Below are 23,678 nucleotides of genomic sequence, written 5' to 3'. Positions count from 1 at the left end.
TCTCTGGAAGTAATATGTCCTTTGAGAATCTCTTACTACCCAGCCATACAGCCTTTGTTTTTTCTACATTCACCTTGAGACCTGAACACTCTCCAAAGACCTCCAAGGTGTCTAGGCATTGGGAGAGTGAGGTTTGGGTTCCATCTAAAGGAAAAAAGTGTCATCTGCATACTGTCCGAGTAAAAATTCTTCATTATTAACGGTGATGCCATTAATTTGACCGTTTTGCTTTATTGCATCTGCAAGAAGTTCAGCACAAATAATAAAAAGGTATGGTGATAGGGGATCTCCCTGTCTAACACCTCTTGACACCGAAAAGGAATTAGAGCAATGACCATTGTATAAAACGTAACTATTAATATTTTTGTAAAAGGTTTTAGCCCACCGCCTCATAGACTCTCCAAAATTTAAAAACTTTAAGGCCCCGTCAAGAAAGTTCCAATTTACGGAATCGGATGCTTTTTCAAAATCAATTAATAGCAATAAGCCCTCTTGGTCGTTAGAATTTAGTTTATCTATAATATCGTAGACTAGCCTAGTATTTTCGGTAATTGACCTGTTTTTAAGAAAGTCTTTTTGGGTGTGTGATATGATGGTTGGAAGAACCTTCTTAATACGATTTGCGATAGCAGCTGAAGCTATTTTGTAATCGACTCCAAGTAAAGATATGGGTCTCCAATTTTTTAGATAAAACTTTGTCTTATTTGGTTTAGGTAAGGTGATTATAAGCGCGCTTCTCTGAGTGACGGATATTTCCCCTATGCTATACGAGAAATTAATTGACCGCACTAAATAATGGCTGAGGTCCTTCCAAAAAAATTATAAACTTCCACAGTAAAACCATCCATCCCAGGACTCTTTCCATCACCCATACTTTTTAGGGCATCTAAACATTCTTTAGCAGAAATGTTACCCTCGCAAGAGTCCTTTTCTTGTGGAGTCAACTTCGGTCTTATATCATCTTGATTGAAGAAGGTGGTAGAATGATCTGCCGTGAATTGAGTTTTCCTGGAGGTGTAAAGCTTTTCGTTAAAACGCTCCTGCTCCCTAATTATATCCTTCTGGTCTGTGATTTCGGTAGCATCTTCTAAAACTAGCTTAGGAATTAATTTGCTTTTGTAATGTCTGTCATTTTGTTTTTGGGTGAGTTTCTTTTTGGTTTCTTCGCAGGGAGATACATTTAAGCTCTGTTGAAGAGAATTCATTTCTTTTTCAAGAAAATGTTCAGTCTTATTTTGCTCTTTTTTCTTCCATGCTGCATAAGAAATAGTTTTGTCCCGAATTTGAAGCTTAAGAGTTTCAAACAATAGTTGGTCATTAATGGAAAAGTGAGAGACTCTGGATGTTCTATGTCACCATTAATTTTGTATTCACCCACCGTTTCATTGATACAATCCTTAGCAAGTTTCACATATGCCGGATCCAACAGTAGAGAATTATTGAATTTCTAAACGTTCTACCCCTCTCCTGGTGTGTAAAAATCATATTCATAACTACTAATGAGTGATCCGTGCGATAGCCCGCAAAGGTTTGAATCGACTCCACAAAACCTGCTAGATCAGTAGATACGAGAAAATAACCTAGTCTTGCTTGCTTTAAATTACTGTACGCTCTCCATGTATAGCTACGTCCAGTTGGTTCCTGGTGTCTATACACATCGTCCAACTCGAAAGTATCGATTGACTCAAGCACAGATTTTTGAGCATTTGGATTGTTTTCCTTTAAGTAATTTATCGTGTCATTATGGTAATTTAACACCACGTTCCAGTCCCCGCATAATATTATAGGTTCATTTGACAGCTCCCAATTGATTAGATTTTCTTTCAGAATTGTGAAAAATTCGGGCCAGTCCGTGTTTGGACCATACAGAGTAACCAGGGTGCAACGTTGTTGAAAAATAGAAAGATCTAAAATGATATATCTGCCTTGTTGATCGCTAATCACATTGTGTAACGCTATATATCCTATATTTGCGTGCAGTTTCGCGAAGCATTTCGAAATATCCTTTAAGTCTTCGACCCTGTAAAGTTCTTCGAGTGAACACGTGTCTGAAGGCGTTTCTGACATTTTCGCTTGAAAAGCTACAAATAAGCTTCTTTCGGTCTCTCTACCGACCAAGAGTGCTATTCCAATGTTTTTCGCTATTTATGTGATGAAATACGCGTGGTCCAGCCAGAACTAAGCGGAGCTCTAAAATCCACGTCTATCGTCTATCCGCCATCGCTGACCGCTGACCTCCCTGGATAATTTTAGCCTTAGTAGCCTGCAACTGGTCCCAAATTAGATTCTTTATCGCTGCAAATGTCCTGACGCCCATCTGCTAGGGATTTTTGCCCAAGTTTGACCAAATAGACATTTTTCCCGTCGGCGGCCATTTACTTCATAAATAGTTAAACAAGACGTCTGAAGGCGATTCCGTGGGATGCTTTGGGGAATTAGTGTAGCATTGGAATGAATTGTGAAGGTAGAGAGAAGGGCCACGAATAGCGAGTTAGGTTAGGGAAAGAAATCATTGTAGAAAGTGTTGAAGAAACCCTAGCTGCGTTTGTGGTGGAAGAGGGTGGGCGGAAAATTACTGTGGGTACAGGGTGTCCTTTCCAGGTTCCTATTTACTCTTTGCGGGTAATCTAGAAGATGGAACGAGTGTGTGTATGGTGTTTCGAAATGGCATCAAAACTGGGTGAAGTAATTGCCGGTTTTCACTGTCACATCATCATTAAAACCATTGAACATCTTAAGTCAACGATTAAACAGATAAAAGAAGATGAATACTCACACAGTCTCGCAAAGATTCAGGTCTGTGGGATGTTTCGTGCGGGAGATATTCGAAGAAATGTTTTACTCAGATTTATAAGGATTTGTATGGAGACGCCATGTTTGTGTCCCTCTGAGGGACACAAATATGGGGGCTGGAAGCTACCAAAAAGCACATGTCATTGAGTTGTGCAATAAAAAGGCTGTCTTCTTCTGAGAGCTTATAAACATCTATATCAGTACTTATTGTAATAGAAGGGCTGCTCAGATTGCAAAATCTCAGCGGATGTCACTTTTTTAACCTACGTGACAGCATTCTCGGCCGTCATCTTAATATCGTGTCACTCAAAAGCTTAGAAATTCAGCGTTGCTTTATCACAACACGAAAAACCCTATGAAACTGAAAATTTGTAAAAAAGAAGAGTTTTCAGTTGTTCTAATAGCTAACTAAACTAAAATCTCAAAAGGGTCGATAATTCCTTATTTTTTAATTGATGACGTCACGTGAAAACCAAGAACATACGGAATTTGTTTTTCTCTAATAAGGATATATCATTTTGTCAAGAACTGCTACAAAATCTTGAGACATGAATAAAAATTCAACACTTTTGTATCGCCAACAATCCGTGATTAGAATTTGTTAGGTGACGTCATAGACATGATTACGCAACTTAAGTCACTTGCTAGTAAGAGGAATTGAGAGAAACTGTGAGATACCACTGGGTAAATATCTTTGCTTGATTATAAGGGATAACTGTTTTTCATATCACTAACGCGATTTGCTGTAATTTAGATTTTGAACTCTATTCAACCTCCCTTGTGAAAAGTACAGCGACTGACAGAAAGCTGGTGTAATAAATGGAGTTGTTTAAAACCGTGGTTAGTTAATCCTCGCTAGCAATACATTCAAAATCCAGTGTGGTTAGCTACTAAGCGACGACTGGAACAGAAGATGACCGACAAAGCTAAGAATTCACGGCGAATTGCCAAGGGAAACTTCACACGAAAGCGGAACATTTTGATCAAGTCCATAGAGACAAGCCAAGGAATCGAGGTAGTAGAAACCAATTACTCAAAACTTGTTGATGCATGGGAAGAACTGGAAGGGAAGCACTTAGAGTATGTTAACTTCCTGACTGACGAGCATTTAGTGGACGAAGAAGAAATCTGGATGACAGAAGTCGAGGAAAAATATTCCAATGCATTTAATCGTAAAGTGAAATATGTCGAAAATGTCACTACAAGCGAAAAGGCAACGCGCGAGCACGCGGCTCGTCAAGAGGCCATTGACAACGCAAAAGTTAAAAGGAACACTGCGCGCGCTGTTTTCGAAGCTTCTTACGAAAGTATTTCGCACGCGTTGCAGTCAAAAGAAATGCCCAATTTTGCGTTAAAAGACTTACAGAAACAAATAGAAGATCAATTTCAAGATTGCAAAACCTTTAACGCTGAACTGTTAGAATTATTGCCCTTTGAATCAGCCGAATCTGAGATGCAATGGATAGCTAAAATCCAAACCTATTATTACGAAATTGTTGAACAAATTGTAGTTAGATATACTAACGTAAAAGAACAAGAGCAGATAAAACAGGAATCTGACGCGACTTCTTCCTTTCTACACCTGGAAAAGGTAAAAATGCCGCACTTTGATGGAGAACTACGTCATTACCCTCAGTTTAAAAGAGATTTCAACAAACAAGTCATGCCACAAATTCGTGGAAGAGATGCCGCATATGTGCTACGCTCTTGTCTTGGAAAAGAACCCGAAGGCCTGGTAAAGAGCATAGACGACGATGTGCAAGGAATGTGGCGAAGACTGGACGAAAAGTATGGAGATCCATCCAAAATTGCAGACGTTATCATTGACGGCATACGTAGATTCAGAACACTTAAGGAAGGAGAAGATAAACGTTTCATCGAATTCGTGACTCTTGTAGAAGACGGATACAGGGACCTCACAAGACGCGGTCTAGAAGCGGAAATTACAACAACGAGTTCGGTCAGTATTATAGAGAAAGCTTTATCAACAGACATCAGAAGAAGATGGGCGGAAATGGTTAGTTGTCACGGAAGTCACATCGACAAATCAAAAAAGTTCCCTAGTCTTCTTGAATTTCTGCAAAATCAAAGGAGTGCTATTGAATACGACAGTGCTTCTCTTCGGACGACGACCAACAATCAACATTACAGAGGCACATCGCACTATACAGAAGGCGTCGAGGAAGTAAGCAAAGAACCCAAACCAAAATGTCTGATTCATGAACACGGAAGACATTGGACAGCAGACTGCAGAATTTATTTAGCCAAGCCAATAGAAGAGAAAAAGACGATCATCAAAGATAAACGAGCCTGTTGGTCGTGCCTAAAGATCGGTCATCGACAACGTACATGCAAATCAAGGAAAGACTGTGGTGTAGGCGGCTGCACAAGAAAGCACCATCCATCTATACACGAGACGGAAGAAACACCTCAGCAAGTCTCAGCCTCAGCAAACGTATGCCACAATACAAAAATTGACACCTGCCTGTTACAAGTACAAAGAGTTAAAACCAAAAGAGGAGAAGCTAATATAATGTGGGATAACGCCGCATCACTTTGTTTTATCACAAACACTAAAGCAAAGCAAGAGAAACTTAAAGGATCCAAAGTCGAACTTTCAGTCATCAAAGTTGGAGCACAGAGCGAGAAGATTAAGACCAACAAATACAAGGTACCTCTTATAGATAAGCAAGGTCACGTCATCGAATTCGAAGCTTACGGCATCGAAAGGATCACCTCAGACATTGAAAGTGTTAACATAGACGACATAGTACATCTTTTCAAGAACGTCACAAAGGAAGAAATCGAGCGACCCTCAGGACCTGTGGACATTTTAATCGGTTACGAATATGCAGCCTATCACCCGGAAAGAGAACAAAACATCGGTCATCTTGTGCTCTTAAGGAATCGTTTCGGGCGATGTATTGGAGGAACGCACCCGTTACTTAAAGAATCACATCTGTATCACGATTTCATCAATGCCAGAGTCAACACAGTTGTAGGCAAAATCAATATAGAAGACTTTTACAAAATTGAGAACCTTGGCGTAGAATGCAAACCGAAATGTGGAGGATGTAGATGTGGAAAATGTTCCTTAGGCGCGAAAGACTGCACTATTCAAGAAGAGCGAGAGCTGGAACTAATCGAACGAAATCTAAACTTTAACAAAGAGGAAAATCGCTGGGTCGCTGAGTATCCCTGGATCAAGGATCCTCAGAATCTTCCTGACAACCGGAAGGTCGCTTTCGCGAAACTGATAACGACCGAGAAACGTCTAAGAAGGAACACCGAACACGCAAAAGTGTATGACAACCAGATAAAAGACATGGTAACTAGAGGAGTTGCAAGGAAACTCTCCAAAAAGGAACTAACACTCTACAAAGGACCGGTGCATTATATCGGACATCATGAAGTTCTCAAGCCTGATTCCAAATCTACCCCAGTGCGCATAGTGTTCAATAGCAGCGCCAATTACATGGGTCATATCTTGAATGAGTATTGGGCTAAAGGTCCTGACCTACTCAATAACTTATTGGGAGTCCTTATACGTTTCCGAGAGAATAAAGTAGCCTTCATTGGTGATATTAAAAAGATGTACCACACTGTGAAGATGACAGAGTTAGATCAGCACACCCACCGATTTCTGTGGAGGGATATGGATAGTACAAGAGAACCCGACACATACATAATGCTCAGAGTTTCATTCGGTGACAAGCCGTCAGCTACGATTGCAACCGTTGCTTTGAGAAAAACCGCAGAGATGTCAAGAGAGAAATACCCAGAAGCAGCAGATATAATACAAAGAAATACGTACATGGACGACATAATCGAAAGTATGGACGATCGCAAACAAGCTATTAAACTGACTCAAGATATCGAGAAGGCTATTATTAAAGGAGGATTTGAAGTCAAAGAGTGGATGTTCTCAAGCGATACTGACAGACAAGAAAAAACAAATATACCGATCGAGGAACAAACAGAAAAGATACTTGGAGTTAAATGGAGTCAATCAGAAGATCAACTGTGTTTCGAAGTCAAGGTTAACTTTACTACCAAGCGAATACATACTTCAAGGTCTACGAGCGATATCGTCCCCACCCAAGATCCCCAACAGCTCACAAAGCGTATAATCTTGTCACAGATCAACAGCGTGTATGATCCCCTAGGGTTGGCAGGACCATTTACAGTAAGGGCCAAAATTCTTTTACGCCGTTTGTGGGGAACTGAACCGAAACTTGACTGGGACGACCCTATACCCGAGGAAAACCAACAGAATTGGTCTATTTTCTTCAACGATTTGAAAGACATGAATCAAATCAGATTTACGAGATGCCTTAAACCAATGGATGCTATTGGCGACCCCATTCTCGTTGTGTTTAGTGACGCATCCAAAGACGCATACGCTGCATGTGCATATGTACGGTGGCAAAGAAAGAATAACCAATTTGAGAGCAATTTAATACTGTCCAAAAATCGTCTTGCACCAATAAAAAAGATGTCCATTGACCGTATAGAACTGTGTGGAGCGGTACTGAACAAACGTCTAAAAGTGTTCATAGAAAAGGAATGTAGATATCGCTTTGAAAAGATCTACCACATCGTAGACTCTCAGATTGTACATGCCATGATCCAGAAAAGCTCATACGGGTTCAACACGTTCGCCGCCACTAGAATAGGTGAAATACAGGAAGGAACAAACCCTGAAAACTGGTATTGGGTAGAGAGTAAATATAACATAGCTGACTGTTTGACAAGAGGCAGGAAGCCCGATGACATTGGACTTGAAAGCACATGGCAGAAGGGTCCCGATTTTCTTAAACAAACAGAAGACAAGTGGCCAATCACTCGTGATTACTTGGAGCCAAAACTATCCGAAGTAATCCGGACTACAATGGTAACGAAGATAGAAGGACCTCATGACACCCTAGCGTTACGAATTGACATCGCCAAATATTCGAGTTACGGCAAACTACTACGTGTCACTGCAAGAATTTTGAAATTTTACAGCAAATTTCCCAAACCGTCATTTAAAAGCGCAACGCAAGAACTGACACCTGAAGATATTAAAAAGTCAGAGATTTTCTGGATCAAAGAGATTCAGCAGAACATGAGAAATGATATTGAAAATGGCAAGTACAACCGTTTGTGTCCTATCACACGCAAAGACGGCATCTATGTAGTAAGCAGTCGTACTGCAAAGTTACAAACAAATTACGGTGACAACGAAGTTATATTACTACCATATGATCATCCGTTCTCACATCTCTATGTAGCACAAACTCATGCAAGAGGACATCATGGCATTCTAACTACTGCCAGCAAAGTGCGCACCAAATACTGGATACCCAAACTCCTTAAGTTGGTAAAATCGATTAAGTTCAGATGCGTTATCTGCAAAAAACTTGCTAAGAAAACAAGTCAGCAAGTGATGGGCCAATTACCTGAAGACAGATTGAAGCCAGCACCGCCATGGTACAGTACAGGAATTGATCTTTTTGGTCCCTTTAAAATTCGGGACGAGGTAAAGAAGAGAACGTTCTCTAAAGCTTATGGAGTAATATTTAATTGTCTCGGAACAAGAGCTGTTTATCTGGATCTGGCAGCAGATTATAGTACAGACAAATTTCTGATGGTACTCAGAAGATTTGTGTCCCTAAACGGATATCCATCCAAGCTATTGTCTGACAACGGTACTCAACTAATTGCAGCAAGTAAGGAACTAACCGCTATAACAAAAACATGGGATTGGAAGAAAATTAAGGAATATGGCGTCATGAAAGGATTGCAATGGATCTTCACCCCAGCAGATGCCCCATGGCAAAATGGAGTAACTGAAGCTCTTATAAGATCGGTCAAGCGAGCAATTGAATTCTCGGTTGGTGAAAATGCTTTAACCTTCTCTGAATTGCAAACAGTTTTATTCGAGATTGCCAACTTGCTGAATGAAAGACCAATAGGGCGACACCCAACATCCCCTGAGGACGGAGCATATTTATGCCCAAATGACTTACTGTTAGGCAGAGCAACAAGCAGGATACCAAATGGCCCATTTGATGAAAACGCGAACACCCAAAAACGTTTCACGTTCGTCCAGACAATTGTTCATACATTCTGGAAAAAATGGAACTCGAACTACTTCCCAAGCTTGATATTAAGGCAAAAATGGCACACATCTCACCGAAATTTGAAAATCGGAGACGTAGTTATGATACAAGATTCCAACTTAGTGAGAGGAAACTGGAAGCTTGGAAAAGTGTCAAATGTTTACCCAGGTGCAGATGGGAAAGTGCGAAGAGTAGACGTGCAATACAAGAATCTCACCGTAAACGAACCTATGAAGCAATACCAAGGCAAAGGATATGTCACTGTTCAACGTCCTGTACAGAGACTTGTATTACTTATACCGATTGATGAAAACAAAATTAACTTCTAAGTGAACTCTCAGATACTATTTACTATGATTACTGTAACCTTTTTTTTGGCGGGGGAGTGTATCGCCAACAATCCGTGATTAGAATTTGTTAGGTGACGTCATAGACATGATTACGCAACTTAAGTCACTTGCTAGTAAGAGGAATTGAGAGAAACTGTGAGATACCACTGGGTAAATATCTTTGCTTGATTATAAGGGATAACTGTTTTTCATATCACTAACGCGATTTGCTGTAATTTAGATTTTGAACTCTATTCAACCTCCCTTGTGAAAAGTACAGCGACTGACAGAAAGCTGGTGTAATAAATGGAGTTGTTTAAAACCGTGGTTAGTTAATCCTCGCTAGCAATACAACTTTAATAATTTGAACACTAAAATATTGCTTAAAACAGCGTTGATTATCAAAACGTCAACAAATGTGAAGTACATGTAAACACGAACAGGGAATGTGTTTGTATCAACTGTCATCAGTAGCTGCATTGTTATTTTATGGCATCAAGCCAGCTGTCATCAGGTGCTGTGTTATCATCAATGGCATCAAGCCAGTTTTCATCAGCTGCTTGATAGTCATTAGTGATACCAAGCCAATTGTGATCAGTTACTCCATTACCAGACTGAGAAGCTGTTTCATTGTCACGAGTTGCTCCATTTCCAGAAGTTGTTTCATTGTCATTGAACACTAAAATATTGTTTAAAACAACGTTGATTATCAAAACGTCAACAAATGTGAAATACATGTAAACATGAACAGGGAATGTGTTTGTATCAACTGTCATCAGTAGCTGCATTGTTCTTTTATGGCATCAAGCCAGCTGTCATCCGGTGCTGTGTTATCATCAATGGCATCAAGCCAGTTTTCATCAGCTGCTTGATTGTCATTAGTGATACCAAGCCAGTTGTCATCAGTTACTCCACTACCAGACTGAGAAACTGTTTCATTGTCACGAGTTGCTCCATTTCCAGAAGTTGTTTCATTGTCATGAGTTGCTTCATTTTCAGAAGTTGTTTTATTGTCATAAGCTGGTGCATTTCCAGAAGTTGTTTCATTGTCATGAGTTGTTTTCTTGTTTCATTGTCCTATTATGATCAGTGGCTTCAATTTTTGCAGAAGATTGGTTGTCTGAGGTTAGTGCATGTTGGATTTTGGAGACAACTTTTGTTTGTGGATCAAAAGTGATGAAAATGTTGCTTGCACTAAGCAGCGTTTCTGCCACTTCTTCTGTGGTGTTTTGCAAAGTCACTGATGACACTTGCTGAAGGAGGTTTTTCAAGGTGTCAGTAAAGATAGTTAACCAGAGGTCTGCGTCTTCGTTGGCAACACATAGTTTAGCAGATGCTTCTCTCTTGCAATCAACAATTTTTTGGTGGGTTGAACAGTTTTGGCATTTAACTGAAGTACGAGAGACATCAGTGATGCGCTTTTTGCAAACTTGACAAGACAAAAAAATGGATAATTTGCTGACTAATTTGAAACTGTCAACAAATATTTGTTTCTCTGGAGTTTCTAGAATTGCAGGCCCTTTCAAAGAGGACAGGGTGTTCACCTGTTGAGTGTAAGTGGTGAATGGTGAAGTAGACAGGAAGGTGTTGCCTTGAAAGTTTTTCACTGTCAAATTGTTCAGGCGATAAGAATAGGTGTTCTTCAGTTGAGTTATCAGTGGACTTCAGATATGAATAGACGTGTGCCTTGTTGAATCTTCTAAGATGCAATCTTCCTTAACAAAGGATACTTCTTGTGTTGACTTTACCAAAACTTTCTTGGGTTCTTTTTGACCGAAGGAGAGTGTTCATGTAACATTGACCTTTTGGTTAGGTGTCATAGTATCGAGTTGCGATACGGAGATGTCTACACTTGGCAACTGGTTTGTAGATGGCATCGGTTGTAGCTGTTCTTTATAGTTGAAGGTGATGTCACTGTTTGGGGCCATTGATACATTTGACTGTTGATTGAAAATTCAATCACTTTCATCTTGTTTGACGATGAGGTTTTTAAGAAACACTGGGGTCTTTGTGTCTTGAAAGTGTTGGATCTGTTGATGTGCTGGAGCATTAAATGCTAGGACTCTTTGTACCTTTGTGGGTGATGTTTGCAAATGAAAGTCAAACCAGTGAACACCTTTTTCACGTGATCGTTTCAGTGGACTTAAGTTGTGGATGAAGCCATGTTTGTTGCCTATCATATGGTTAAAAGGAAAACATCAGTTGGAGAAAACTAAGTATTGTAATCATCAACTCTTAGTCGTTTTTGCAAACCTGAAAGTGTTCATGTATTGTTAATAATGGTCATTTACTGTGATTATGGGGTAAAACATAGATGAAAACGAAAAGGAAAAAAAAAAACAATGCAAATAGGCAAGGAGGAATTAGATTTCGAGCATTTGAGTGTTTTGGTGTTGAGATAATTGACGTAAATGTATACAAGAGTTCAGAAAAAATATTTATTTACTCACCTTTAGATTGACCCTGTTGTGACATCTCTCCTAAAAGACAAATGTATCAGAATGATTACATTGTAAATATAATGCACTTTTATGTGCAGTGCTGATAGGTACATGTACTTATCACTGCACTGTACACATCTACTGTAGTTTAGTTAATTCCTTTAAGGGAAGACATGTAATGTATGTCTAACTGAGTAAACGTTAACTGTAGGTATGCCTGGTGGTAGGTAATATTTTAAATTTCAGGGAAAGTTTTGTTATACTATGAGAAGTCAGCAAAGAGAGAACAGTGAAGCTGTGTGCGTCTCTTGTTGAGTTCCGCACGGCTTTTAATATTTACTTCTTTTATTTTTACTGTCACTATAGATTTTGCCAAAAAGAGGGATTGCTGGTAGTCTAGAGTTGTGAGGGTATATGGGGAACATTTTAAAGCAGTCATTTCTGTATTTTAGAGTTGTTTTGTTTCTGTTCCTGGTTGAGTTGGCTATGCAGTTTTTACATTTTGCGTTTTTAATGCATTGAAATTGACAGTAAGGATAGGTAAGGAATGGAGCACAGTGTTTCTTTCTGGTGTTCTTTCATTATGTTTACAAAATACAATACAGAAAGGTTTAATTTAGGAAAGCTATTCTTACGGCATCATGATCTGAATAGTATACACTTATTACTGAGCTATGGATACTAGCCTCAATTGCCTGCCTGACATAAACATGGTCTAGTAAACTACCCGAGATGAATGTAGGTTCGTCTATAATCTGCACGTAACTGAAAGATTCCATTACGTCAGTAAGTGGTTGCATATCAATGGTATTAAAGAAGTTTACATTTAGATCTCCTAGGATTATATCAATAGAGTGAGCTCTAAGTAAATAATCAATTCCTCTGACAAAGTGAAGAATACTTGAGCCATTTTTACGATAAAGTAAGAGAAAAGACATAATTACAGGGTGAGACGAAAATGAAAAGATGAGGTTGCCCTTCGGGCAAGCTGTTACTTGAGGTTACTAGCCCGAAGGTCTGACGAGCTAGCCCGACATTAAATTGTTCATAAAGAATAATCAGATGTATTTAAGGACGGTGCCTACTATTTAAGGGTATTTTTGCCCCGTTTCATGATTATGCAGGAAATGTAGATCTTAACAAGTGTTATGGAAATCCAAAAAGAAAATTGGGGGTAACCACCCATTTTTCAAAGATAATTCATGAATAATATTTGTAAAAAGCTTTAAAATACAAAGCAATGTATGGCGTTTTTTTCTCAAACTGAATCTTAATTATTTCTCAAAAATGCCTGGTTACCCGCAATTTTCTTTTTGGATACCAAGAGTATTTACTAAGATCTACTTTTTCCGGATAGTTTTAAGTCGCGCAATAACATCCCTGTATTAGTAAGCATCAACGGTAGGAAACCAGATTATCTCGAGATGCGCAGAATGTATGCGCAATAACAATAGTTTCCCAACGAAACGCACCTAAATTTCCGAGAAAATCCACTGCACCGTGACTTGGCTGGAATTTAATTAGACTGATTGTCTCGCACTGCACGCTGTCAGTCGGCAAAGATTGTCATTTCAAAAATATATTTCGGTCGCTATGTAAGCAGAAAAAGTCATGACGTTATTTACGGACGCAACTAAAATGCGGCGCAAAACGTTGTCACGCTACGATAATTTGGCCTCATAACGTTATCATTTTCTCTCAGGAGCTTCTGCTACACACTTTGTGGTATAAAAGCTCAATTTATCATCAGAAAAGAGAAACCAACGGTGCTTGCCCGTCGGGCAAGCTACGATAAGAAAACGCTAGCCCGACAAGTCATTCCAGTAGCCCCGGGCTATCGGACAGCACTTTCGTCGCGCCCTGTATTTAGTGGTTCTTGTATATCATTTGTGTCGCAAGTTACAACAAACTTAACAGCATTTAAAGTAGGGAAGTATTCCTGGTTCAAAATGTGAAAATTATTTTTCACGCAGATTGCCAGACTGCAAAATTTATCTGAATTGTGATCATACCTGTATAAGGTAAAGGGAGTCAAATTTTGTAGAATATCGAAGTCATTATCTCCAGGTAAAAGTTGTGTTTCAGTGAAAGCTAGAATATCACTTTTGAAAAGATTTTAGTCACATTTAACATCAGAACTCTGTTTCCTGAGAGAGCGTATGTTTAGGAGGGATAATGTTAAAGCTGAATTGGTATCCTGTGCCCTTTCTTTATCTGTGTTAGTGTTTTTTGTATATCCTCTGCATTTAATCTTCTTAGTCTGTCATATTCATTATGTACTCTAGGATTTGCTTTCACATGTTTATTGTTGATTTGGCCGAGAATATGGAGTCCTTGAAGAGGAGTTGAACGGCTCAATGCAACATACACTTGTCCATAATTGAACGATTTTTGTTTGTTTAAATGGAAGCTAATAACAACATTTTGCAGTGTCAAGCCTTGCACTTTATGAACTGTGCATGCCCAAGCAAGGGTAATTGGATTATTGAATACGTTGTACTTCTGGAGAAGATAGTTTACCTGGTCGTAGTTTTATCTTTGTTAGTACTGGTTCAATAGGAACAACTCTATGTTGTCTTGCAAATGGACTGTCACAGCATTGTATTAAATTGGTTCCTGCTCTTTTGTCATCAAATTTTACATAAATTACATTTGGTTTTTGTGTAACTTTGTTGACATCAACCTTCACTACAGTTCCCATTTGGCCATTTATTAGTCTGTCTGCAATATTTATGTTGGTAGTAAGCATTACTCTTGCTCCTTCTTTAATCTTAACTTCAAAATCTAGTCCTCCTGTTTCTGATCTCCCTCTTGACAATATTGTATTGATATTCTGGTTTGTAGCATTTGGTGGATATTGGTCTGTAGCTCTAAGTACAAACAAAGGCGTAGACAGCTGTTCAAGTTGTTTGTTGTTGTGCTCATTTACAGGATCATTTTCTGCCCAAATGTGAAGTGTATTTGATGGATAATTTTCAGCTAATGGGGATATTGATCGAGAGTTAATGCAGTTTATATCCTGTTCTGTTTGTGAACCAGTTCTCAATCTGTTTAAAAGTCGAATGAAGTGCTGATCATCTTTTTGTCTCATTGTTTCAGTTAGTTCTACCATTCTGAACACAAGCCATGGTCGGTACAGATTGTAAGAATTATTTTTGAAGTTCTCAAAAATAGGTTTTTCTCTTATTGGTGGTAACTGATAAAAATCTCCTACAACAGCTACACTTATGCCAGCAAACAGTTCAGAGCTAGATGAGCAAAATATGTCCTTCAGTATTTGGTGTATATGAAGAACACGCCTGTTAGAAACCATGGAAACTTCATCTATTATAATGAGCTTTATTTCAGACAATGAAAGTCTCATTTGAGTTTTCTTTTGATCAGACATTGCAGGGAGATTTTCACCTGCATCTTTAGGAATAGCCAATGCTGTATTTATTGTTGTTCCTTCAATATTTATGGCAGAAACACCTGTTGGGGCCATTAACAGTACTGTTGGTAGCTCAGGGTTACTTGCTACATGTTTAAATGTCTTTACTACTGTGTGGTATATCAACTTTGTTACATGGCTTTTCTCAGATCCGCCACCTCCAGTGAGAAAGAAATAGATTGGGTTGATTTTATTTGTTGTTGAAGAGCGGATATTTTTTACTTTGTTTCGGCACCAAGATAGGAGCAAATCATAGGCAGCACGCTGCTGAACGTTTAGTGACCTCACAGATTCCCGAAGCAAGTCATCAGAAATCTCAGTTGGTTGAATGTGGTATGCTACTGTTGGAAGTATTGGGGAACGTTGGCTGTTAGAGGTGGAGGAAAGATGCGAAGCTTCTTGTTTGTTAAATGATTCCTGATCACAACTGCTATTGCTATGCATGTCTAACTGCAAGTCTTCATTTTCCTGATCGTTTAAAGAGTCGAAGGAATGGAGAAGATTATTGCCTTCACTCTTTCTTAAAGCTTCTAGTGCTTCTGAGACAGCATCTGCATCAGGTTCAAATCTTGTTCTATTTTTCTCAACTGTAGCGTGCACTTCAGACTCATAGAATTTAGATGCATATGTCTGTTCATTACCTAGAAGAGTATCTTCATTCCTCCATGGATAATACAGCATAAGTAAGTGGTGAAAATACTTGTCAGGGTCTTTTGTCTTGTTTGGTGTATGATACCTTATTACAGCCCTAGTTTTCCTGCATTTCATGACTTCATTAGTGTTAAGTAATTTAATTTTGGGAGGTAACAAGCTGATGATATCTGTATTTGTGGTAGATTGAATATGTAATTCTGTTAGATCATCTGTAAGAATTTCTGGTTGTGCATTATTCTTTGTGGGATCAGTATTGTATTCTTTATAGTAGTATGCAGCAAATTCAGCTAGACACAGGTTATCAATGGTAGTGTTCGAATCTGGTCCGATACTGTAGCGTTCTATTATATTTGATTTGTAAATATCTGTGCTGTCATCATCTAGTTCCTGCTGGCTTTTTGTAACTCAAACTCTTTTCTCTGGCAAATCAGTGCTCACAAAGACTGTTTTTGGGAAAACTTTTCTTAACCAAAGTTCAGGCATGCATCTGTATACACATTCTTGTGAACTCACTTCTCGTGTGGAGAGAAAGGCTGCCCCAATTTTTCTTAAACTGTCCCTAACAGGCAAATTCAAAGCTGTTGCTTCCTTTGCTGCTTGCACAATAGCTTGTGAACATTCTGTTTCATCCTTTGTGAAGTATGAGCAAACATAGGTTACACATTTATAATGATTAAAAACAGGCTATAAGTCAACATTAGCTCTGAAACCTTTTACCCCAGCAACAAAATAGTTGTTGATGTAACAGCTATCAAGTGGCCTTTTGAAGTGGAGATCAAAGTCAGAATCATGAGATACTGATAAAGCCCAGTAATATTGTTCTTCAGTTATACCCAGTGAACTCAAAAATTGTTTCTCTGTTTTATTTGGATCATATTGTGGGTTATTTGGATTCAACACTTTGTTTATTTGTTCTTTGACTAAAGTAAGAATTTTGTTTCTTTCGTCTAACATGTTGCATTTCATCTCTTCATCTAATTCTTCTGACAGTGGTTCTGCTACAATTGTTCTTCTTGTGAAAAATTGGCCAAAATGAAATCTGCATGGAACATTACGGTATTTTCTACATGTTTTTGAGTGATTATGCTTTTGATAAGTTGCAACCAAGTCATACAATTCAGGGTCTGCTTGTGTATGTGACAGATACGCTTGGAGATGGCCATCTATGAAATCTGCATAGTCTTGTTTGCTTGTGTTAGTGTTGGACAATCACTTGTCCATATTAATCCATCTAGATGAGGTGAGCCTCTCATTTGAAATTCAATGCGTAAAGCATAGTGTACTATTTTGCCAATAGGATTTGCTTGTGTAAGAAGTACCTCGGTAAAGAATGTTTCAACCCTATACTGGAAGTGTTTAGCAACAACAACAGGGTTTAAGTTCAGCATGGAGCACCTTTCATTATAAGACAATGCATCAACTTGGGCATCAGTTAAATTTAGGCCTTGTGTTCTTCCAATAATTTGAAACAGTTCAGGCCATCTGAGGTCTGCACAAGATAAAGTCATAAACCAAGTTGGAATGGCAAGCTGTTTCACCATGGTTACAAATTCATACTAAACTTTTGCCAATAGGGTGGTGAGCCTGGAACATGTCTCAGAAATAGATAGGCCTGGTCTTGAAAAACAAGATTCTGTAACCTTTGTACGTTGGATCTTAGATCTGATGCTGTAAGGGACTGCCCACGAAGTTTTGAGAGAGCTATGTTAATGCTGTCTGATACTTTTTTCTGTTCTATAATGAACTGTGCAAAGAACAAATATTCAGGATTCATTGCAAACCTGCCACTATGGTGTAAAAGACGTGCATTGAAATATTTTGAAGGTGATAAATTAACTGATCTTTCTGCAGTGTATCGAAATCTACCATTTGCAAATAACACTGGAAATACAAGTTCTTCACAATGCATGTCAGTCATGAAAGAAACTGGATGTTTATTTTGACCTGGCGCAATATCGAAAATTTCATTCCCGTGTGATTTTGTATGGTTGTTTTGTTGTACATTTACAGTTACAGGATAATCTGGAAGAACAGACTGTAAACATGTTTCAGTTGTGGGTGCCCTAAACTCATTCAAAGGATCCTCTACTTCTTCGTTATCATCATCTACTCCTTTGTGTTGTGGGGTACCTTCACCCATTAATGAACACATTTCTGAATCTTGTTCTGAACAAGTGTGCAGCTGTTGTTGAGTGAGATTTATGTCAATGTTTTTAATGTTGATTGTTATGCTGCTATAGAAAGGATTGTTATCCCTCAGCCAATTTAGAGCAGTGAGTATGATGTCAGGTCGTACAGCTTGAAAATATACATGACCTCTAAAGGAAAGTTTTCTTTTCAGCTTTAGCATGATTATTCCTGACCTTTCAGGTGGTCTTGGCAAAACATTACATGTTTGATCACAATCTACAGGCACATTACAAATAGCCCCTTTGGTCTTTCGTTGTTGACCTTTGGGCATGATAACTATTTTTTGCAAGAGAAGCCGCTGAGCTATGAGAATTTGCTCAAGTTTTTCTAGACTTTTAAGTGCTGAGGGAATTTCATCAACCAATAATTTGTTATGTACAGCTTGACATGGGATGTGTCCCTTTAATAACTTAGAAGAACATGTATTACAGATGTATTCTTTGTTATCAAAAGAACGTTTTCTAGTAAAAATATGCTGAATGTCATATTTGCCTTTCTTTAATTCTGTAACAGTTTTCCTATAAAGACGTCTGTTGCATACAGTACAGATGTAACTAGAACCTTCTCTCACTTTTTTTTTAAAAGATGCAATGCAGGAATTCAAGTCATTGAATTGTGTATAACAGCATTTAACTGTCTTGCATTGCTTCTCTCTGTCCTCTTTCTTGCCAGCATTTGTTCTTTTTTTGTGCTTCCCATTTGTTGATAAGCCTGTCTTCCTTTGGCCAACAAACTGTGTTTTGTAGATGCAGACATGGATTTATATTTTTCTGCAAGACCACTGAGAATGTCTTGCTTTTCATTGTTGTAGTAGCGATTCAATATATCCAAACGCAGTTTTTTCTTTACAGGTTCTAATTCAGCATAGCACTTTTTCCTCTTTCTTGAAATTGCTATTTTCTGTTCAGAATATTTCTGGCGCTTAAGAATCTTTTGTTTCTCTGTTCTAGTTAACTTGCATGAGCATAATATAAACTGAATGACATACTCTGTTTCATCACATATTACCTTATTTGTTATTGTTTGAACTAAACATTTTGCATTATCAATCTGATGGATCTTTAGTGTGTCTTGTTAATCCAAGGAGAAGAGAAAAAATCTTGTACCTCTCTTAATTTTGTGAAAAACACAACCTAAGCAAAGGTTTGAAAAGTGAAGGAAAAATCCTGTACTTATACTGATATTGTGCATAACGGAGCTCCTCAGGGTACACTTACTATATAATGAACTGCGCACAAAGGTTCCAGTAGTAGTTGAAACACAGTTAACATCAATATGAGCACCATATATATTAATATTCTGGAATACATGTAGTTTACCGGAATTTGGCTGATATTTGCTGGTGTCAGAAAATAGAGCACTTCCACATTTAACAATAGCATCTGATGCATCAGACTTCCAGTAGACGCAAGGTTTCAACACAGAAAAACAAATACCATAAAGAGCTACTGTGGAGCTTTTTGTTATAGTGACACTAGTAATGTTTTTAATGCTTGGAGTATCTCTTGGCAAAGTGCTAACAGGAACATCATTTACGTTTTGTGTCGGAGTTTGACTGGCTGCAAAATTTGTTTGTATATTATCATTGCCAACTCTAACTGAAGACTTTCTGAAAATAGCAAAAAACCAACCACTAGAGTGATTATGTGAAAGATCTTAAAATGAGGTGTATGTTTTGACTGAGACACACATATCATCAATATATACCCACTGACTATCAGCTTTTATAGCCACTGTAAAATGATGGCTTGAACATCTAACCAAACCTTCAAGTGTGTAATTTTGACCCAATACATCTATTGTAACTGGAAAAATTAATCGATCAATACAATTTGATGACAGTTCTAAAGTTAAAAATGTTGGAAGCAGAACAAAATGTTGCAACATTGAGATATCGCCACAATGGCTTTGACACAAATCGCAGTAAAGTGCAGCAGTGCTAGGCAATATAGCCTCAGAGACATAATTGTTAAAATTTCTTTGAGTCATGTTTACGGAATTTATGTAAAGTACAAATATAGTTCTCTGCTTTACAATTGTACTGTCACATGATGTACAAATCGACTGGTCAGTCTGTTGGATAAGAAAAAGTCGTTTTAACTCCTGTGTCATCACACCAACTGTATTCAAGGTAAATATGTCACTAAAGACAGCATGATCAGACATAGTAGCAAATGAGTTGCAATGTTGTCTTAAATACGCCCACACTGGTTCTCGAATGGCTGCCATATCAATTTCTGAAGCATATGAATTTTCTAACTGAAAACATGCCTCGTTTAAGATTTCAAAAAATTCATTTCGTTCAATATGTCTAATAAGATCTTTAAAGATTGCATAGTTAAGTTCATGAAAACAGTCTACTGCACATGAAAACTTTTCTGGGTGAGTTAAACAGTAATTCATGAAATGTTGTCTTCGGTCGTTTGTCCCCGTTGGTGGCTGTTCCCTGATTGCGGTGACATTATCTGTTTCTTTGGTATAAACTGGTATATTTCCATTGATAATGTGTGCTTGTTTATTCGAGATAACGAAAGGATTAAAGCTTCCATGGGAAGCATGAGGAATTCTTCTTAACAAATATTTCCCTTTGTATTTAAAAATGTTAGCAATTGAACACTGAAAATAAAATAAACATCCCCTGGAATAAACCTTCTCGTGAACACTATTTACATGTACGTTTTGGTGAATAGGTACCCTCAATGTCAGCAAGAATACACAAAACCTTAAAAATACACCTAGCATGATTGTCGACTCGTGAATTGAACTGTGAAAATTTCGAATAGAGTCAAACTCTCGAGGCTTAAATAAGCTTATCTTCAATTGCAATTTAACAATTATTTGAGCCAACTTTCGAAATGGACGGTGTCGATGTTTTCCGTGATGGAATCCTTGATTTGTGAATATACTGATTCAATGGATATCGTCTGTCAAAGTTGTTCAAACTTCTTGTTATGTTAGACTAAGCGTTATGCACGTAGGCTGAATGAACACGCAGGTTCGGTTGCTGAACTCGTTGGTTCGTTTGGCACGTAGGCCGAATGAACAGTGAACTCGTTGGTTCGATGCGTAGCACAACACGGAACGTATGATCCGCGAACCCTATGCAATTTTCACAGTTCAATTCAATACACAAAGTCGAGACACCTTCAGAATATCTTACCTTCGGTTTACTCGAAATAACAGTACCTCGGTTTCCTTCCTCAACTGAACACTAATCCTTAAGTTAAGGATAAGACTCTCTCGAAAATCACAGTACCTCTGTTTTCTTCCTGAACGCTAATCCTTGCCAGAATACCTCTCTCGAAATCACAGTCACTTGGTTTCCCTTCTGAACCACAGGGTCCAGAGGAGATATGTTTGTCGTTAGAACATCAAAACCCGTCGAAAACATCTGAAATAATGGTATAAAATACTGTAAGCCGATCTTGCGAGCCCTCAGTCTCTTGGTTTGCGGTATACAGAATGTGTAACGAAACTGTAACGCGATCGTCAACGCGATCAAAATAACCCATTATTTCAGATGTTTTCGACGGGTTTTGATGTTCTAACGACAAACATATCTCCTCTGGATCCTGTGTCTGAACACTAAACCTTGCCAGAATAAACCCTCGAAATAACAGTATTGTTACTCTTGTCAAATTCATCTCATCTTGTAGTTCCAGCTATCACGTGGATTTCGTTGTCAATCAAATTTCCCGTTTTGCGTCGACGATGAAAAAGGAACCCCCGGCAAACCTTACCGTGGCATGCCACAGGCATCCCACGGAAAAATTACAAATGAAGATTCTGCTAGGAAAATCTCAAATAGCACTACGAAAATGTAAAGGCAACAATAGATTTCTTACAGCTGGTCATTTAAAGCAACCAGGCACCATGGAAAGATTAGTTCATCTTGATGAAGGCTACAAATTCTTAAGAGCACTTCGTGGCTCACGGCCACATTTTGAGAAAGCAAAAAAAGATATTTTTGCAATGATCCGACAACTAGGGCCTGCTACTTTATTTTGTAGTTTTTCATCAGCTGAAACACAGTGGATACATCTTCTTTGAAATCTTGGCAAGCTTGTTGATGATAAAGAATACTCAGATATCGAACTAGAGAATTTGAACTGGGAAGAAAAGTGTAGATTAATTCAGAGTGATCCAGTGACTTGTGCCCGACATTTTGATTACCAGTTTAATCAGTTTTTGAGGCATTTTTCAATGAGCAGTGCTGCTCCCTTAGGGAAAATAGCAGACTGGTTTTACAGAGTGTATGGATGCAATGATGACAATGATGTCACAACATTTATTGATAAAATAATAACTTGTAAAAAACTAGATAATGATCCAGAATTAGCACTTCTTGTCAATAGACAGATTCATAGGCACTCCCAAACTTGTCGTAAAAAGTCAAAGGCAGAATGTAGGTTCAATTTTCCATAACCACCAATGAAGTCAACAACCATTTTGCATCCTCTTGGAGATGATGTATCTCAAACTGAGATTAGAAAACACAAAGATACTTGGAAAAACATTAGTAAACATTTAAATGGTATGAAAGAAGGTGAAGACATCACATTTGACCAATTGCTGATTAATCTGAATGTCACGGAACAAAACTACCACCTTGCTATTCAATCAAGTCTCAATTCTCCCACTATATTTTTGAGAAGAAATCCAAATGAACTAAGGGTGAACAATTATAATAGTGCCTGTCTAAACGCATGGAGAGCAAATATGGATATACAGATTGTGCTAGATGTTTATGCTTGTGCAGCATACATTGTGTCATATATTTCAAAATCTTAAAAAGGAATGAGTCAGCTCTTACGAAATGCATGTGACGAAGCCAGAGCAGGAAATTCGAGTATAAAGTAACAAGTAAGAGACATTGGCAACCGATTTTTAAATAGTGTTGAAATAAGTGCCCAAGAAGCAGTATACATAGTTCTTCAGCTACCAATGAGAAAAAGCTCCAGACAAGTGATTTTTATTAACACAACACCTCCTGACGAAACCAATGAATGAAATAGACGAAATGGATGATGACTCGGAAGAAGTTCACTCTAGTGGTCTGTTAAACAGGTATATACAAAGACCTGCCAGTTTTGAGAATATTTCCTTAGCTGATTGGGCTGCATTGTATGATTCATCTCAAAAACCTTTCATGAAAAAATCCAAAAGTACTGATTTAGATAATCTCCCACTGGAGAGAATAGAGGATGATGAAAACAATGATGATGAACTCTTTGACTGTGCCAAAGAAACCACACAGGTTGGAAAACCAGGAAAACCAAAACAGCATTTAAAACCCAGAATAATTAGAAGTTTGTGGTTCAATGTAAAATCTCAACCAGAAAAACACTACCGTGAGCTTATATGCTTTTTACCTCATGGCGAAATGAAGAAACTTATTTGATAGGCAACAGTTCTTCATATCAAGAGCGTTACCTTCTTTTGAAAGAACAAATAGATAAACAAATGATGCAATATGCTGTCTGTAGTGAAGATTTAAATAAAAGTGAACAAGATTTACACAACACAGATTATAATGATGAACAGTCTGATCCCATAGCACCAAACACACAAAATGTTGAATTGCAAGATGAAGCTGAGGGTACTGAAGATTTACATCCTGATTTTAATGAAAACTATGACCTCTCTGATGATCTTGGCATTCCATCAACGTTACTGAATAATGAACCACTGATATTGAATGAATTACCTGATTGCGATTTTCGTCAAATGGTCCAGA

At 38.2% G+C, this 23,678-nt stretch overlaps 2 protein-coding genes across 2 annotated transcripts; one reads left to right on the top strand and one right to left on the bottom strand.

Annotated features, from left to right (window-relative positions):
- The first annotated feature begins 3,706 nt into the window (after positions 1 to 3,706).
- Positions 3,707 to 9,226, top strand: LOC138030938 (uncharacterized). The gene has a single exon (XM_068878793.1). The coding sequence runs from the start codon at positions 3,707 to 3,709 to the stop codon at positions 9,224 to 9,226; it is 5,520 nt and encodes a 1,839-aa protein (XP_068734894.1).
- A 775-nt stretch (positions 9,227 to 10,001) lies between these two features.
- LOC138030936 (uncharacterized) lies at positions 10,002 to 14,758 on the bottom strand. Its single transcript, XM_068878792.1, has 3 exons — positions 14,161 to 14,758; positions 11,677 to 11,706; positions 10,002 to 10,246 (listed from the first exon to the last, which is right to left on the bottom strand). Exons 1-3 carry the CDS (start codon positions 14,756 to 14,758, stop codon positions 10,002 to 10,004), a joined length of 873 nt encoding a protein of 290 aa, XP_068734893.1.
- Positions 14,759 to 23,678: the final 8,920 nt, after the last annotated feature.

The sequence above is a fragment of the Montipora capricornis genome, chromosome 13, assembly GCF_036669925.1.
Source record: "Montipora capricornis isolate CH-2021 chromosome 13, ASM3666992v2, whole genome shotgun sequence".
NCBI lineage: Eukaryota > Metazoa > Cnidaria > Anthozoa > Scleractinia > Acroporidae > Montipora > Montipora capricornis.
The sequence above is the reverse complement of the archived record's forward strand: the minus strand, read 5'-3'. Positions and strand labels throughout refer to the sequence as shown.